Here is a 17,304-nt window from a genome sequence, read left to right as displayed (position 1 = left end):
AGTTGGCCACAAAAAAATGTAATGATATTGAAATTTTAGCTTGACGTATATAATTCACAAACATTATTGTAATTTAAGGCAGTCTTGAGTGAAATGGGACTATTTTTACAGGTGTTTTCGAGAGTTTGGGGACTGGACTGCGCATTATGAATTGGCGCCCCCTGGTGGAGTGTCGGAAACGTCAGGCCGCGCGCCTCTACAGCAGCTGCGCACAGCAACGGTCGAAAGTACTTCCGGCGGGTCAGCGTCGCCTCTTAGAAAAGTTACTATTTCCCCGCAGACTTGTCCTCAAACCGAAAATACCAGCCTATTTCCCGAGCAGAAACACAGCGTTCAGAAGAATGCTTTAACGCAAACAGCCCTCGGCGAAAAGCAGTTTGTAATCCAACGGACTTTGTGCAGCGCGCCGGAGAGTGTGCTCGAGCGAGAGGAAGCAGTATTCAACCATCTTTCCTCTGTTGGCAATAACAAGAGCAGAGAAGGGTCCAAGTGGGGCTGCACTTCTCATTTTATCCTCTTTTTCTCTATAATCACACACACGGAGCCGCGAGGTTGCACTTCCCCCGACCGAGACCAAGGAATATAAAGCGTCCAAACCCGGGATCGTAGCATTAGTAGATTAGCGATTTGATTTAGTATTTCTTTTTTCATGTTTCCAACAGGTTTACCTTCCCCTAATCCCCCACCGCCAGCCCAAGAGCCCAAACCGGTAGCTTCTGATGTCCACAACGACAGTAGTTTAACGTCTTCTAAGAAGAGGAAAATTAACAGTTCAGAAAAGGAAGATATTGATTCGATATCTTCGTCTCCTAAAGCCATTTGTAATTCCTCATCCACAACGTCCTGCTCTTCCAGTTCACAGCAGCTGCAGCAGCACATCCAGAAGAAGTTGAGGTTCGAGGACCCGCTGGATTTGATCGGGCTGGATGTGAAGATGGCCGAGGAGTCGTGTAACCCTGCCGAATCGTGTTCAAAGGCGAGAAATGTGTTCCTGACTGGAGGTGTTGGGCATCATGCGAACGGACTGACCAAGTCTGCGGGCTCCGCCACCTTCTCCAACAGTAAACCCGGTGCTGCGAAGAAACTTGTTATCAAGAACTTTAAAGGTAGGTGAAGAATCGTTGGTCCCCCTCCTCTTCTTTGTAAACAGGCAGTGTTTGTTTTAGTTTCTCAACTTGACGAGCTTTGACCAAACGCACATGTGTTGTCCAGAAATGATGCTCAGTGCAGCCACGACCTAATGCAGTATACAACTTTAATAATTGGCTTATAAAAGAAAAATGCTACGCTAGTGTCACGACTGAGTCCATCTTTTAGTACGCACTTATATTTTTTATATAGACATCTATCAAAATCTGACTGCTTAAAACACGTGTTTCTTTTGCATCTAACTGTTTGTAAACATTCTTTCCTGTTATATGTTCATTTTTCATATACAGTATTTTTTTAAAAAATGTAATATTTTTTTAAAGAAAGTATTAATGTAAATGTTTTAACAAAAACACCAACCTCAAGTTTCTGCTTTTACACTCTTGAAGTTTCAAACTGAGGGATGTCAAAAATATTTTCAGTAGTATTCATCATTGCCAATCAGTCATCAACATTATACATCATTTTGCATCTTTACATTTAGTCTCAGTGGCCATCATTTTTAAACTAATGTTGCATATTTTAAAGCATTAATGAAAGTTAATTATTGTTTTAATATACTTAAAGTAAACAACAATTGTGTCAGACATACAGCTAATATAGTGGTAAACAATCTTATGCAAGGAAGTGCTGCTGTCATGAATAAGACCAGATTTTGATCCGTACGCTCTTAAATATAGACTTTATGTAATTTGCATTTGTTTATGGAGGTATATCACTTGTGAAAACCAAATCAAAACCTGCACGTAATTGAAACCCAACCAGATTTAGTTTCTTATGCAAGCTAACAGTACGCGTCCTTTTCTTTTGTTATACTTTATCAGAAAAGCCAAAATTACCAGAGAATTACACAAATGAGACCTGGCAGAAGCTGAAGGAGGCAGTAGAGGCCATACAGAACAGCACTTCAATTAAGTACAATCTAGAGGAGCTCTATCAGGTATGCTCTGTGTTTTATGTATATATTTGTTTTGTCATTTAGTAATATTATATATAATGTTATTTATTCCCTTTTGTCTTTCCAGGCCGTTGAAAACCTGTGCTCCCATAAGATATCTGCCAAGCTCTATAAACAGCTCAGAGTGGTCTGTGAAGACCATATCAAGGCACAGATTGACCAGTTCAGAGAATATCCTTTTCCTTGCTACACATTTATATTTCTTGCTGTATTTTTAGGTTGAGAGAGTGAAAGTAAAGAGCATGAACCAGGGCTCAACATGAAGATTATTTTTCTGCAGGTTAAAAGTTTAGATTTTTTATTTATTTATCATTTCTACGCCATGTAGCTTAATAATGGCCCCACCAAAAAATGCATACGTTTATTAGAAACACATTATACACTGGCCTTCTAATGTTTGGGGTCGGTAAGATTTGTTTGAAATGTTTTTGAAAGAAGTCTCTTATTCTCACCAAGACTCCATTTATTTGATCTAAAAATACAATAAAAACAGTAATTTTGTGAAATATTATTACAATTTAAAATAACTGTAAATAAAATATAATGCTTTTATGTTTCATTAGACATTTTCTTAAAATGATCTACACCAAAATTGTTTTTAATTTTAAATAATAGCTGAAAGTTTGATATGAACTCCATCAACACTTTTGCTAAAAAAACAACAACAATGATGCCATGGTGCAAATGAACTAAAAATATGAGGAAACATTTTGAGAAAATTATGAGAAGTTCAGTCACTGGTAAATAATAAGGACTGTCTGGATATAGACTGCTAATCATAATTGTTGCCATTTAACTTAACCTTTGTCCTACGGATGCCCTAGACAGTGTTCTGTTCCTCAAGAAAATAGACAAATGCTGGCAAGATCATTGCAGACAAATGGTTAGTAAAGTAGTCTACTCTAGACTATTTCCTCTCTACATTTATTTTGAATAAGTTGAAAGTTGTCGTTTGTATTAAATGCTCCTATGTTTAGTTATTTACCTGTTTGCAAAAATGCTTTTTATACAAAACATTGTTTGTCTTTTCTTGTAGATCATGATTAGGAGTATATTTTTGTTTTTGGATCGCACATATGTTTTACAAAATTCAATGCTGCCATCAATCTGGTAAGTGTCCATTGAATTTAAGATACTGAATTTGTAATGCTGGCACTGTCACCCTTGCTGTCTTTATTTACTACCAGTGCTTTGCTGCTCGTTCCTCTGGTGATTAAAGATACCCTTGTGTTTCGTCTTCAGGGACATGGGTTTGGAGTTGTTTCGTTTCTATATCATCAGTGACCTGAAGGTGCAAAGTAAGACAATCGATGGGATTCTGCTGCTTATTGAGAGAGAGCGGAGTGGAGAGGCCGTAGACCGCAGTCTCCTGAGGAGTCTTCTGAGCATGCTCTCAGATCTGCAGGTTAGGTCACCTGCTTTCTCATTTGTGCTCGAATGAATGTTCCCGGGTTTATGATGCTTTTATGGCATCATTTTGAAAAATAATCATTTAAGTGCATAAAACTTCAAGTAAGGAGTTTACTTGTATTTCTTATTGCCTGCTCAATTTCAATGCAATAACCATATAAAGTCAGTAAACCTATTAACTCTCACATGACAGGCAATGATAAAGTATTTTGTACAGTCTGGTTAGTTTGGCAATGTATTTTTATATTTGCTAGAAATATGAAATATTTAGATTTATATTAAATATATGATGCAAAACATTATGAATAATTATGCGTATTAATAAAAAAAAATTAGGGACGTATTAATGTAAGTGTTCATAATTCACATTTTAAACCCTCAAAGTACACTGTCCCATTTATCTACAAGGTTATGTCTTTACTGTAACAACTTTTATTTTCTTAAACCAAGAGATTAATCAAAAATATTTTCAGTATTAATCAACATTGTCACACTCTGAATTTGATTTTCTGTAAGTGAAACAAAACAATGGCAAATCTTATACAGCTATTGTGAGATTTTGTCTTGATCCCTGATATCATTCAGCCCTTAAATTGTGTGGCCAAACCTGTTGGTGTTATTATTGTTGTAATCACACCTTTGCTCCTTTTATGACAGATTTATCAGGATTCATTTGAGCAACGCTTTCTGGAGGAGACGAATCGATTGTATGCTGCAGAGGGCCAGAGGCTCATGCAGGAAAGAGAGGTGAGTTTCACATCATAGTGTTGATTTTGTTTTTTCCTTGTTTTTCCCCCCCATCGTTTTATCACGATTCTGTGAGAAGTAATTTTTTGGCATGTCTCATTAAGTAGAAGTTAGTTTGAACTGATACTTTGCTACAATCTGTATTTGTTTTTATTTTTTTATGATGTACTGGCACTTGGAAATAGTTTAAAAATCATTTACACCCTTACTTGGATATGCTGTTATTTTTTTCTGTGGAACACAAAGAAATTAAAAAATATTTTTCATACAGTCACAGTTTATTGTGACCACGGGCTGTTTAGTTCCAAAAAAGACAAAAAAAATTAAGTATTCCTGGTGATTTGTTCTTGTCTTCTGTAGCCAAATGTTTTTTAAATTACCAGTCACACAGACCACTTTAATGGTTCTCTTCTGTTTGCTTTGCTCTCTGGGAACTGTGATTTTATGAAAAAAAAGAAGAAGATGTAATTGAAGATGTTTCACCAAATAGATAAACATTTATTATTCATATTTTTGTGAACTATACTTTTAATTAGATTTATCCCTAATTTATCCCCTTTTTTTTTTTTCAGGTGCCAGAATATCTCCATCATGTCAACAAACGTCTGGAAGAGGAGGCAGACAGAGTCATTACTTACTTAGACCAGAGCACACAGTAAGTATGCAGAGAATATGACTAATGAGAGTCCTTAAATTGGGAAAATTAGATGTGAATGTTTATTATCTTAATTTGTAGAAAACCCCTCATTGCCTCAGTTGAAAAACAACTGCTTGGAGAACACCTCACTGCAATACTTCAGAAAGGTATGACCCTCATAGAATGAAAATGAATGACATTGTATTTCTTGTTTAAATGGTTAACCATTCCTCAGAATTAGAAGCGATTTACATACGTGATTGTTTTCTTGGCAAACTCTAGGTTTAAATAACCTGCTGGATGAGAACCGTATTCAGGATCTGTCTCTGCTGTATCAGCTCTTCAGTCGTGTGAAGGGAGGCGTCCAGGTTCTGCTGCAACATTGGGTTGAGTACATAAAGGTGTGTAAGGGATACATCGAGATGATTAACAAAACCATGATATAACACATCTGTATATTATTTGAACAGTCAGGTTCACAAGTCTTGTTTTTTATGTCTCAGGTCTTTGGAAGCACAATTGTAATCAACCCAGAGAAAGACAAGACGATGGTTCAGGAGCTTCTGGATTTCAAGGATAAAGTCGATCACATCATCGATGTTTGTTTCTTGAAGAACGAGAAGTTTGTAAATGGCATGAAGGAGGCCTTCGAGACCTTTATCAACAAACGGCCGAACAAACCTGCAGAGCTCATAGGTCAGTTCACAAATGTTGTTTTCCCACCAATCATTAGCTATGTTTCCATCCAAAAGTTGAGAATGTAACTTTTGGGCAAATTTGATTATCACATTGAACATTTACGAATAAAGCAGCATTCCCATCCCATGTGTTCAAGAGAACAAAATCGTCACTTCCAGGGAAATTGGCGCAAAATATCTGTAATTCAAATGGAAGTTGCTGCAATTAGAGAAGCCACTGTGGCTTTTTTTTCCAACATCATAAATGACTTGCGTCTCAGAGCGCGCCGACAAAATTCGTCTGGTTGCCTGGTGTTTGGGAATGCAATCATGTGAGACACTTCTGGGTGGGATTTAAACCAAATTATTCTGATGACAGACTTTGATTCAGGCATTCCAGAATGATGAAACCAACATTTGAGATGCTGTGCAATGCGATTGGTCCACTGCTTAGTTCAGTTATCCAATCACATCCTCTATTGAGGCAAAGTAATTTAATCAATAAAAATTGATGGTTGATTAAGCAAGGTCAAAATATGTACTTTACCTCCATATTACGGAGGTGCGTGCGGCTCATGAGCAAAACACATGCAGAAGGTACGCGTAGAAAAATCAAGCAAGGGTGCCGTAGTTACGTATTACGCAATCTGCTCTCTAATCGCTCTCGTGGTACTTTGATGTCCTACACCGATTGGTCTGTGCAGTGCCGCTTCAAGTCAAACACACCTAATGTATTCTAGCCATGCAATAGATTAGATAGGCAAGCCGTTTATTTCAAAACTTAATTAACCAAGGGTCCAAAAAAACTGAAATTAGTGATTTTACTGAACATAAGAACTACTTGTGTAAAGGCCACAATAAAAGTACATAGAATAAACAAGTAATAAGATCCTAGTGGATGAGAAGTCCTATAGCTTTAGCTAAGCCGCTTGTCATGTCACGCAGTGATCTAGGCATTGTCTTATGTTGTGTTTGGACTCCTTCAAGACCACCTCCTCTAAATAAAGATTTTCAATCTACTATGGTTTACTAATGTTTCGCAAAGTTACAATCAAAAACATGTTGCAAAAGCATCATGTGTATACTGTTTACTTGTGCGTCATACAAATGTTGGTTGGTTAAGGATTAATCAATTAATTGATCGTTAATTTAAACATGACCGATTATGAGAATTTATGTAAATTGAAATCCCTAGCTTCATCTGAGCACATAAGTTTATGCGCATCTTGGTGTTTCCATGCAGCATTTTTTTAATGCAATATCCAAAACTGCGCATAATAATAGGTAGATGGAAACATAGCTATTGAGTTTTTTTGTTTGATTGAGAGCTTGCAGCTGATTGGATCAAGACAAATATTAATATTCACTAATGTTGTGATTTTATGTTCTGTAGCAAAATATGTGGATTCAAAGCTACGTGCTGGGAACAAAGAAGCAACTGATGAGGAACTCGAGAAAATGTTGGACAAGATAATGATCATATTCAGGTTCATTTACGGTAATACATTTAAAATTAATGCTCTATTCCAAAGGCCTAGAGAGTTTTCAATTATTAAACCAAGCTTCATAGACTTTCTCATTTCTCTCTTTTAGGGAAAGATGTTTTTGAGGCCTTCTACAAGAAAGACTTAGCGAAGAGGTTACTGGTGGGAAAGAGTGCCTCTGTAGATGCAGAGAAGTCAATGCTGTCAAAACTGAAGCATGGTAAATTACATTTTTCCTTTCATGTTTGATTCTTAAACCATACCATGATGTCATAAAGGTTTCAACAAACTGAATTGTTTTTTTCTTGCAGAATGTGGAGCTGCATTTACTAGTAAACTGGAAGGAATGTTCAAGGACATGGAGCTGTCAAAAGATATTATGGTGCAGTTCAAACAAGTAATGATATCTTTTTTTTTATTTTCTTTTATTTCTGTTTTCTTTTTTGTCTAGTTACATCTTTTAAATCTCTCTTTTTGAATCTGCACCACAGCACATGCAATGCCAAAATATTCCTGGGAACATCGAGTTGACGGTTAACATCCTCACCATGGGTTATTGGCCAACATATGTCCCCATGGAAGTGCATCTGCCTCCAGAGGTCTGTTCTGATGAATGTTGAGAAATAGGAGCTTGGATCACATATTCTTTGTAACTTAAACACGATAATAATAATTAACCTTAGTTCTAATCAGTTACATAATAATTAATATGTCATTTTTTTTAATATCCTTTACTCTTCAGATGGTAAAATTGCAGGAGATTTTCAAAACGTTTTACCTTGGCAAACACAGTGGACGGAAACTACAGTGGCAGTCGACGTTAGGACATTGTGTTTTAAAGGCAGAATTCAAAGAGGTAACACATTTTTATTTTGAAAAAAGCAACTGGGCGTGAATAGCAGGCTATCAGTGGCTGATCATTATATATATATATAAAACAAATTTAACTAATTGAAAATGACTTCTTCAAAAGGCTTCTCAGAAAAACGTTTTTCTTGGTTTTCACAGGGCAAAAAAGAGCTGCAGGTGTCTCTGTTTCAGACGCTAGTTTTGCTTATGTTTAATGAAGGGGAGGAGTTCTCTCTGGAGGACATTAAACTGGCTACAGGCATTGGTATGGATAATTGTGATGAGCAAGCTTTGTCTTGTAAAATTTGTGTTCTTGTTGTTAAAAGACACCATTCCATTTAATGTTGATCTTTATGTTCATAGTTAAATCTCACAGCCTTTTACAAACTTTTAAAGTGTTTAACAAATTTGACTAAAGAACCCCAGATAAATAAAAAAACACTCTTATTTGCAGAGGACGGTGAGCTGAGGCGGACTCTGCAGTCACTGGCCTGTGGGAAGGCACGTGTCCTTACCAAAACCCCAAAGAGTAAAGACGTGGAAGATGGAGACAAGTTCTCATGTAATGATGATTTCAAACACAAACTCTTCAGAATTAAAATCAACCAGATCCAGATGAAAGAAACGGTACTGTCTTGCACACCTGTCATTTGATTGCTGTTGTGTGAAAGGTATTGGGCGCTTGGTCTCATCCTTGTTTGCTGTACCTCATAGGTGGAGGAGCAAGCCAGCACTACAGAGAGAGTATTCCAGGACCGTCAGTACCAAATCGATGCTGCCATTGTTCGAATCATGAAGATGAGGAAAACTCTCAGCCATAATCTTCTGGTGTCTGAGGTGTACAACCAACTTAAATTCCCAGTAAAGGTGAGATCACAGTTTTGCTTGCACAGTAAATCGAAGTTTCACTTCTGTTTGTGATGGCACATGGTAATAGATGTCGTGCAGCTAATATATAAACTGTACCCAATATAAACTGCAAGTGAGCAGTCAGGCAAAACAAGAATACTGCAATGTAGACAGCTTTTTGCACTTTTTGCATTTTTCTTGCTGTTAAGAGGGGCAAGTATGTATTAATGATTATACACTACTATTCAAAAGTTGTTGTTTTTTTCCCCCAAAGAAATTAATATTATTCAGCAAGAATGCATTAATTTAATCTAAAGTGACAGTAAGGACTATTTCATAAATGCTGTTCTTTCAAACTTCATATTTATAAAAAAAAAAGGTTTTCATCGATATTAATAAGCATATTAGAATGATTTCTTAAAGATCATGTGTCGCTGAAGACTGAAGTAATTATGCTGAAAATTCATCTTTGCTATCACAAAATATAGTAAAGTGGGTATTATAAGAAGTTATTTTAAATTGCAGTAACATTTCACAATATTCCTGTTTTTACTGTATTTTTGATCAAATATTTGCAGCCTTGGTGAGCATAAGAGGCTTTTTTTTCCTCAAAAACATAAACAATCTTACCTAATACCTACCCAAAGTTTTAAATGGTAGTGTATAAAAATGCAACAAAGTACTACAGGAACACCGTTTTCAGCTTGATGTGAAATCTGTAGCCTACATAATGAATATGATATGCAGTTTAACGTGAATTCTATTTAGCAAAAATAATCATAATCACGGTCAAGGGAAAAAATGAACAGTTATGATTTGTCCTAATCATTTAGACAACACTTACATTTTTGACAGATAAATCTTTTTTTCTCTCTAGCCTCAAGATTTTATGTATTATGAAAATATAAATAATATTCTTAATTTCACTAAAACTGGAAATTAGCCCAAGACTCACTGTACTCGCAGCATACAACATATGCCACTGCCACTAAATTTTGCTTCATCTTTTTGCAGCCTGCTGATCTGAAGAAGAGGATAGAGTCACTTATTGACAGGGACTACATGGAAAGGGATAAGGAGAATCCCAATCAATACAACTATGTGGCTTAGATAGAGAGCGAATAAGAGGGGATGATGAGGGATGGTAGAAATGACAGGAAGAGGATGTTCTCAGTGACGTTGTTTACTTCCCTTAGCACATGGAACCTCTTGTTCCAGTTTTTGTTCACTTTACCATCACCACCACAGTGACCAACAACTGAATCAGTTTTCTCTTCATGGATTTGACAGGGTAGGGTGTGTTTTATTTCCCTCAGAATGGAATGTCCAATAAAAAAAACAAACAATACAAAATTATTTTGTTACAATGCTTCTAAGAATTGGACTATCCTGAGCTTAAAAAGAAAAGTTATTTATTTTCAGACTCAGTTCCATGGCTGTTGTTTGTCTCTGTCTTTTTTTTTTCTTCTTTTCTTCATTGTTAACCCATGAAAATATCATAACATTACATGTGCAAAGAAAACCAGAACCAGACTGATTGAATTTGACCCGTTTGTTCAGTCAGTGTTGTATTGGATACCAGTGTATGAACATTGAAAACAGGTTTTCTCTTTGCCAATGTTTGATAAATTTGTACAATGAAAAGAAGGTTCAGCTGATTGCTCACAAGCGATTTATGTTCTGTGAATGTGATTTATTGATAAATGGAACAATTGAGGCTGATTGGAAATTTCACAGTATGTGCCAAGATTAGATAAAACCAAGCACTTGTTTTGTTTGTAGGAATGTTAACGCTGCTAAACACTAACTTGTACATCTTCCTTCTTTTTGTCCCTCCCTGCTTACACCTTTTCACATTTCCTCCTCTTGTTTATTTTGTATATACATTTTACACACAATTTTGATGTTTGACACTCGACTACATTGCAACTGCATTCTTTCTGTGGAAACTCTGAACAAGCACAGCAGCCCCATTTTATCATCCTAGTGTTTCCAAGTTTATATATCCCTTAAGTTCTGAATTAGGCCTGTTTACTGAGAAGCTCCTCTGTGTGGCATCACTGGATCTGTCTGTGGAAATTTTGGCAGTGGTGTTTTGAGAAATCATACTAAAGTGGACAGTCGTCCAGTGTCTGGAAAAAGTATGCTTGTTTTTATTGCCTCAGAATAAACAACTGTATGTGTTTCCATGATCTTGTCCCTCTAATCAGTGATTGTGATCTTTCCTAAAAATACTGGATGATAAGAAATGGATACTTGATTCTTAATAACGGGGGTAAATGAACCAAAGAAGACATCAGACATCATAAATTGGTGGTCTTTCATTATGTAAAAAATACATTGAACAATGTTAGGTATTTTAACTAGTAATAACTATACAAAACTTAATGTTGGATTTTTAAAATTATTTTCTAGATGAATATTTTTTTATTTGGCTTAAGGCAAGGTTCTTTCATGCACTGGTCAATTTTGAGACTTTGCTTCCATACTATCTTTTGAGACTATACTGGGAAGAAAACATCCAAAATACACATTTAAATGTGCTAATTTTATTATCCTTTACTTTATCTATTTGCACATGTGGAGTTCATATAGCATATAATTATCTAATTTATATAACATTTTATTCCTAAAAACATTGTGAACATTTATCTCTTTTTTCTGTCTGTTGAATTTTCTCATTTAATTATGGGGTGATAAAAGAGATATCCAGAACACCATCTCTAAAAACCTTTAAATCTGTCAACCAAATGAAACATGAATTTTGAACCTTGTTTCATCCAATGTTCAGATTTGTTTTGGAAAAGTATGGAAATCAGTGCATATTTAACAAGATAATGCATTTTGCATACACATACAATTTCAGAAAACAACGCATAATACAAAACAGTTGTCTTAATGTGCGATGATCATTGCATCTTTGCATTGATCATTATCGATATCACTACAGTCTTAACATAAATTTCAAAGTACATAGCAAAATACTGTTATTATATTTTGTCATGCTGTACTTCCACCCCTTGCCGTAAAATGTTTACCACTGTCGTAAATGAAACGGAATCACCTGCGTTTAACGTGAAGCGTGGAGTTAGTTCATTTAACCGTCGTACACTGAAGATTTAGTTTATATTTCTTCGTTCTATAAGATCACTTAGATAAGAGGACAAGAGTGACCGATTACGACTTGCAAGGATGTTTAAAAAGTAAGCTTGAGCCGTTGTCAACCTTATAACGTTACATAGTAGCTGACGCAACTTAGCATTGTTACAGTAATTGAGTGTTTCGTTAGCTCAGTTGCTTCGTAGAAGTAATATATATTTATATCGCATATATACGCTTACCAGCTTAATATGGTATTATAACTTAATATGTACCCTTAATTCTGCAGCCGAGACAGTAATATGTTTAGCTACACTGCTAACTTGCTGTCACAGCTCACTTTTATGTTTCATTAGTAATGAATGGTCCATCTGTATTCCTGTGTTTTCACACTAAGCTTTGATAAGATAACGTTACTTCTAATATTTATAACTTGAAAAGATAGTAAACAAACTGCAAAAAACGTATGTTTACATTAAGTGATGGATGTGAGGTTTTTAAAATTCAAGGAACCAAACTTGATACAAGTCAATCATAAAACATTTGAGAAATTATGTTATATCAGACCTCTGTACTAAACTAATTTCTTTATTTTAACGAATAGTACTTTTTGAGAGACCTGCATCTGTGTCATCTGCATTATTAGATGTTATATTTGCTGATTATTTTCTTTTTCTTCATAGATTTGATGAAAAGGAAAATGTTTCGAACTGCATTCAGCTGAAGACGTCTGTAATTAAGGGTATAAAGAATCAGCTGTTAGATCAGTTTCCCAACATCGATGATTGGCTCAACCAGATAATGCCCAAAAAGGACCCAGTCAAAATTGTGAGATGGTAAGAGTTTCACAATATGGACAACTGTAATGCAGTACTAAAGGATTAACTAACTGTGATCTTTTGTCTATGTTTCCAGTCATGAGCATATTGAAATTCTTACAGTAAATGGAGAGCTGCTATTCTTCAGACAGAGAGAAGGGCCCTTCTATCCCACCCTCAGACTTCTACACAAATGTAAGACAGCTTTAATTTGAGCAGTGCAATGCTTTCTCTGCAGAACAGATTTTCTGATTATGGAAAACTTATTATATTACACAACTTACACTTGCAATTCAACTTGGTCAGACTAATGCCTGATACTCGCGTGTCTGTTCTCCAGATCCCTTCATCCTGCCACACCAACAAGTAGATAAAGGAGCCATCAAATTTGTTCTGAGTGGAGCCAATATCATGTGCCCAGGCCTTACATCACCAGGAGCCAAACTCTACCCTGCTGACACAGACAAAGTAGTTGTATCTTTCCAACTGTTGTATTCATTTTTTGTTTCTGAAATATTTTTCTGCACTTGAAGAATAAATCCTATTGATTTATTGTAAAGAAATAGTTCACTTAAAAATAATAATCTGTCTCTTCACACAACTCTTTAGTCAATGCCAAAAAGGACACAAAAAGCACCATAAGAAAAAGTCTTATGAACTACTTTTATGGTATATTTGTCCTTTTGAAATGTTATATGTAAACTGAATACCTATTTTCAATTTTCATTTTAGTTTAGGTTTTAGTAATTTTGTTATGTTTTTTATTATTATTATTATTTTATTTCTATTTAGATTTTTTTTATATTTTATGTTTATTTCAGTATTAGCTTTAATAATTCTAGTACTTAAACATAATTATTTCATGTAGTCTCCAAGGCAACATTTTGTTTTTCAACTAATATTTATTTTTTAATTTTATTTCAGTTACTGAAAACAATAACCACACTACCATAAATATTAATTTTTGAGTGAACTATTCACGTAATAGATTTGATTGGTGTGTGTTGCATAGCACATGTTGTTGTCCTTAAGTATTTGTTTTCAGGCCATAATGGCAGAAGGGAAGCAGCATGCAATCTGTGTGGGAGTCATGAAGATGTCTGCAGATGACATGTGAGTGTTTTATGCATTTGTATTCTGAATTCCCATTTGATTTTAAAATGCAAAACTACACACACATCTACAAAAACACCTTTTTAATAATTTTTAATGATCTGCACAGACGTTCTTAAATGTTGAAATGGTTAGTTCATCTGTCCTCTAAATTGAGTGGGCCCGCCGTTGTGTGTAGTCAAAGAAACAACAACAAACTTAATTCTAACCCCCAGTTTCACAGACAAGGCTCAAGTCTAGTCCCAGACTAAAATACTGTATGTTTGAGCTGTTTTAACTGAAAGCAGCTTGCACTGACATGTCTTAAAATATGTCACTGCCATTGTTTTTTTTCTAGGGCACGTTTATAAAAACTACTTAAATTTCCTAATTGAACTAAGGTCTAATCCTTGCTTAATCTAAATTGTGTCTGTGAAACAAAGCCTAAATGTTTTTTTCTGAAACGAGACATTGATTATGAAAGGCGTGCGATAGCTGTTGACTCTTCTATTTGAACAAAAACTAGTTTGGGACTAGTTAATAGCCTCACCTTATAATACTGTTTATTCATCAGTGTTTATGATATTCTTAATTTATGTGGATGTTAAAGTGGGATGTACTGATGGTGTATCCATTTTTGAGAAATAAATTAGCTTGGTTCAAACAGAGCCCGTCTACGGAGAGCCTTGGCACTTCCTATTAGCCCCATTGTATCGATCTTGGTTGCAGTTCCATTAGAATTCCACTGGAGGTGATCGCGGGCGAGTGCAGACTGAATGGGAGTCTATGGGGCTAGACGGCTAAATGTGTCTCTTTCACCCGATTGCCGTTGAGAAATCTCAGATTTTATTGTAGGTTTTGCAAGTTCAACATGGGTTATAGGTCGAAAGTTGAATGAACGAGTACTTATTTCTTTTCGATTTCTTACAGGTTGAGTTGTTGTTGCCCATAACACACTAGCATTCTGCTAATGACGTCAGCATTCTGACGTCATTGACATTTTAAAAGACTTTTTAAACCAAATAAGTGACTCTAAAAAATCTAACACCCAGCAATGTGTAATTTCTTTGCATCTCCTTTCGAATACAACATTCAAATTACTAGACAAAAAATTATATCCTGAGAAAAGTGGATTTTGAGGGTTTTTCGCCATAGACCTCCATTCATTCTGCACTTGCCTGCGAGCGCCCCCGCATGGACAGAGACGTGTTACTGCAGCCAGTCCAGAAACCGGAAGTAAGCAGAGAGTGCCAATTCTCTTCCTATTAGACATTCTCTGGTTCAAATGACTAAAACGTTGGGTTCCGGCTTAAAGGCACAATATGTAAGATTTTTGGATTAAAATATCCAAAAACCACTAAAACAGTGTTATATATATTTTGTTGACTTGTGTACTTACATTATTCCAAATGTTTTCAACCATGTTTAATCCAGAAAAATTAGCTATTTTAAGTGTAATCTGTGTTACCTTGATTTCCAGTTTTACTTCCATAGAAACCATGCAAACACCAAAGACGCTTTGATATTATGTGTTTTATTAGACAGGTGAACAGCTGTATGGATACTTTTATTGACAGAAAACGAATTATTGTTATATAGCTCAACACGGTTAGTCTTATTGCTTGTTTTCTTGATTAACCGCGAATAACATTTTTGTACCGCGCCTCAGAGACAACACTATTTTGTCAAGTGGCTAACATAGTGTAATCAGAAAAAGCTTTATTTGTAGGAACAGCATTTTCCACACCATACAATATATTTGAAAATGAATTGCATGTCATTTAGCAACATAAGTCATCCAGCTCTTATTAGTATTATATTCTAATATCAATCTAGTTGATTGCAGTGTGCAACAAGCGTCTCATAGCAGCCGCCGAGCGAACGCAGAGTAACGTTATAACATAACTTTCAACGCACTCTAATGTATTTTAGTATGATTGTTTTGACCAAGTAAAACAGCGCTGGGTTACCCCACAATTTGAATTCGCCAAATAAAGTCACGAGTAACATTTCTGCACTCGCGGTTGTTTTATTAGAATGAAAATTAAATAATGTGAAATTAAGGGATCAAACGCAACTGTAACAAAGTTCAAGTTCAGGGAAGGAGACGGACGTTAAACGTAACTTTAATTGTACACGTATGCGTAAACAACAAAACGTAAGGAGCAGCAGCGGCTTGTTCTTGGTTCTCGTCCCGCCCCTGCTTCATACCACAGTAACATTATTAAAACTTGAATACATTAGCTCCCCCATGAATATGATTTCTGCCTGAGTCCCGTCGAATTGCTTTCCATCAGCTGTGGAGGTGAAAACGACACCTCCCATGATTCCACGCTCATTCACGGCATCATCAATCTACGCCTTTGTTATTGTTTTGAAAGAGTGACCTCATGTGAAAATGTGGGTCCTATGGCCAAACCAGTTGAGAACCACTGCTCTAGATTGCTGTGTGAATACAGCATGTATAAAAGAAAACAATACATGAAATGAATATAAATCAGGCAGCATCAGTTTAAACATATGACTACTGTTTATTGGTTTTGGAAAACTAAATGATTAATTTGCATTTCATTTGAGAATATTTTCTTGTCTCACTTCACTGAACAGAGAGAAAGTAAACAAGGGAATTGGAATCGAGAACGTTCACTATCTGAATGATGGACTGTGGCACATGAAGACGTATAAGTAATGACAGACATGAGGATGCGGTGGAATCGTCTGGACCCCTTGTCGCCAGGCCGCTACTGTTTACATGAATGGACTCAACCGTCTACCATGCCGAAAGCTTTGAAAACGACCCCATTTTAATGCACAAATAAAATCCGTATTCAAGTCATTCCTAACTGAAATGGTCTGTTGCTACAGTGAAAGCTGAATTGTGTTATGGCTGCTTATTTGTATACTTCTCACTTGCCCAAGACAGATTTTTTTTTGTATTTGTTTAGCATATGTATAACTTACAGTATGATTCAAGGCCTATTTCTGATTTTATAGTTTTGCACCATTGTCTTTTTGCACTAAAAGCAGAAAACATAAATCAATGCCACTCTATGAAACTCAAAATCCCATGAGGGCCTGATGTTTCTTTTTATATATACAAATGTCTCTGCTGCTCTACATCCACATCATATTTATGTAAATTTAAACCACAAAAGCGGATTGTTTACGTCTGGATAAATTTACTCTGAAGTGGGATGGGTTTGTCTGCTGTTACAGAAAGTGTGAATACAAACAGCTTGTGGAAGACGACCCCATCTCAGGGGTTAATTGAATTAAATTGAATTGAAAGCCAAAAATTGAAATAATTTATCACTTTTCTACTGTAAAAGAAAAGACAACTTCCAGGTCGTCCTCAACTGAAGAACGGAATGCTGAAATATATGCTAGGCAACAGGGAATGGTTTATAATTCAGTGGGGAAATATATGAGAGAATTGCTGCTGCACAATCATACCATACTCCCGAACTAATTTCTCTAATTATTTTAATGGTAATGTCTTCACCATTGAATCAACAGTTCTCAACGAGGTAAAATA

At 35.8% G+C, this 17,304-nt stretch overlaps 2 protein-coding genes across 4 annotated transcripts; both read left to right on the top strand.

Annotated features, from left to right (window-relative positions):
- The first annotated feature begins 198 nt into the window (after positions 1 to 198).
- cul4b (cullin 4B) lies at positions 199 to 10,952 on the top strand. Of its 2 annotated transcripts, none has more exons than XM_084132463.1 (20): positions 199 to 1,106; positions 1,974 to 2,089; positions 2,175 to 2,278; positions 2,921 to 2,990; positions 3,144 to 3,217; positions 3,350 to 3,512; positions 4,175 to 4,264; positions 4,837 to 4,919; positions 5,001 to 5,068; positions 5,184 to 5,302; positions 5,405 to 5,597; positions 6,972 to 7,076; positions 7,172 to 7,282; positions 7,374 to 7,444; positions 7,554 to 7,661; positions 7,805 to 7,918; positions 8,071 to 8,176; positions 8,366 to 8,538; positions 8,626 to 8,778; positions 9,775 to 10,952. In XM_084132463.1, the coding sequence occupies exons 1-20, from the start codon at positions 650 to 652 to the stop codon at positions 9,868 to 9,870; spliced, it is 2,574 nt and encodes an 857-aa protein (XP_083988589.1). In that variant the 5' UTR covers positions 199 to 649; the 3' UTR covers positions 9,871 to 10,952. The 2 variants fall into 2 exon arrangements, with proteins under 2 accessions (XP_083988589.1, XP_083988588.1); XM_084132462.1 differs by having other exon boundaries at positions 208 to 1,106; positions 7,374 to 7,459.
- Positions 9,998 to 16,837, top strand: mcts1 (MCTS1 re-initiation and release factor). Of its 2 annotated transcripts, none has more exons than XM_084132464.1 (6): positions 9,998 to 10,051; positions 12,543 to 12,695; positions 12,775 to 12,872; positions 13,018 to 13,151; positions 13,723 to 13,790; positions 16,377 to 16,837. In XM_084132464.1, the coding sequence occupies exons 1-6, from the start codon at positions 10,038 to 10,040 to the stop codon at positions 16,456 to 16,458; spliced, it is 549 nt and encodes a 182-aa protein (XP_083988590.1). In that variant the 5' UTR covers positions 9,998 to 10,037; the 3' UTR covers positions 16,459 to 16,837. The 2 variants fall into 2 exon arrangements, with proteins under 2 accessions (XP_083988590.1, XP_083988591.1); XM_084132465.1 differs by lacking the exon at positions 9,998 to 10,051 and adding an exon at positions 11,797 to 11,963.
- Positions 16,838 to 17,304: the final 467 nt, after the last annotated feature.

The sequence above is a fragment of the Abramis brama genome, assembly GCF_963993115.1.
Source record: "Abramis brama genome assembly, chromosome: 13".
Classification (NCBI taxonomy): Eukaryota; Metazoa; Chordata; class Actinopteri; order Cypriniformes; family Leuciscidae; genus Abramis; species Abramis brama.
The sequence above is the reverse complement of the archived record's forward strand: the minus strand, read 5'-3'. Positions and strand labels throughout refer to the sequence as shown.

What these genes read in the sequence shown, in the direction of transcription:
- cul4b (XM_084132462.1), top strand. Translation starts at nt 650, where the DNA reads ATGTTTCCAACAGGTTTACCTTCCCCTAATCCCCCACCGCCAGCCCAA. An exon ending in AAGATCATTGCAGACAAATG is followed by an intron (nt 2,991 to 3,143) that starts GTTAGTAAAGTA and finishes CTTTTCTTGTAG; the next exon opens with ATCATGATTAGGAGTATATT. An exon ending in GGCTCATGCAGGAAAGAGAG is followed by an intron (nt 4,265 to 4,836) that starts GTGAGTTTCACA and finishes TTTTTTTTTCAG; the next exon opens with GTGCCAGAATATCTCCATCA.
- mcts1 (XM_084132464.1), top strand. An exon ending in CCAGTCAAAATTGTGAGATG is followed by an intron (nt 12,696 to 12,774) that starts GTAAGAGTTTCA and finishes CTATGTTTCCAG; the next exon opens with TCATGAGCATATTGAAATTC. An exon ending in AAGATGTCTGCAGATGACAT is followed by an intron (nt 13,791 to 16,376) that starts GTGAGTGTTTTA and finishes TTCACTGAACAG; the next exon opens with AGAGAAAGTAAACAAGGGAA.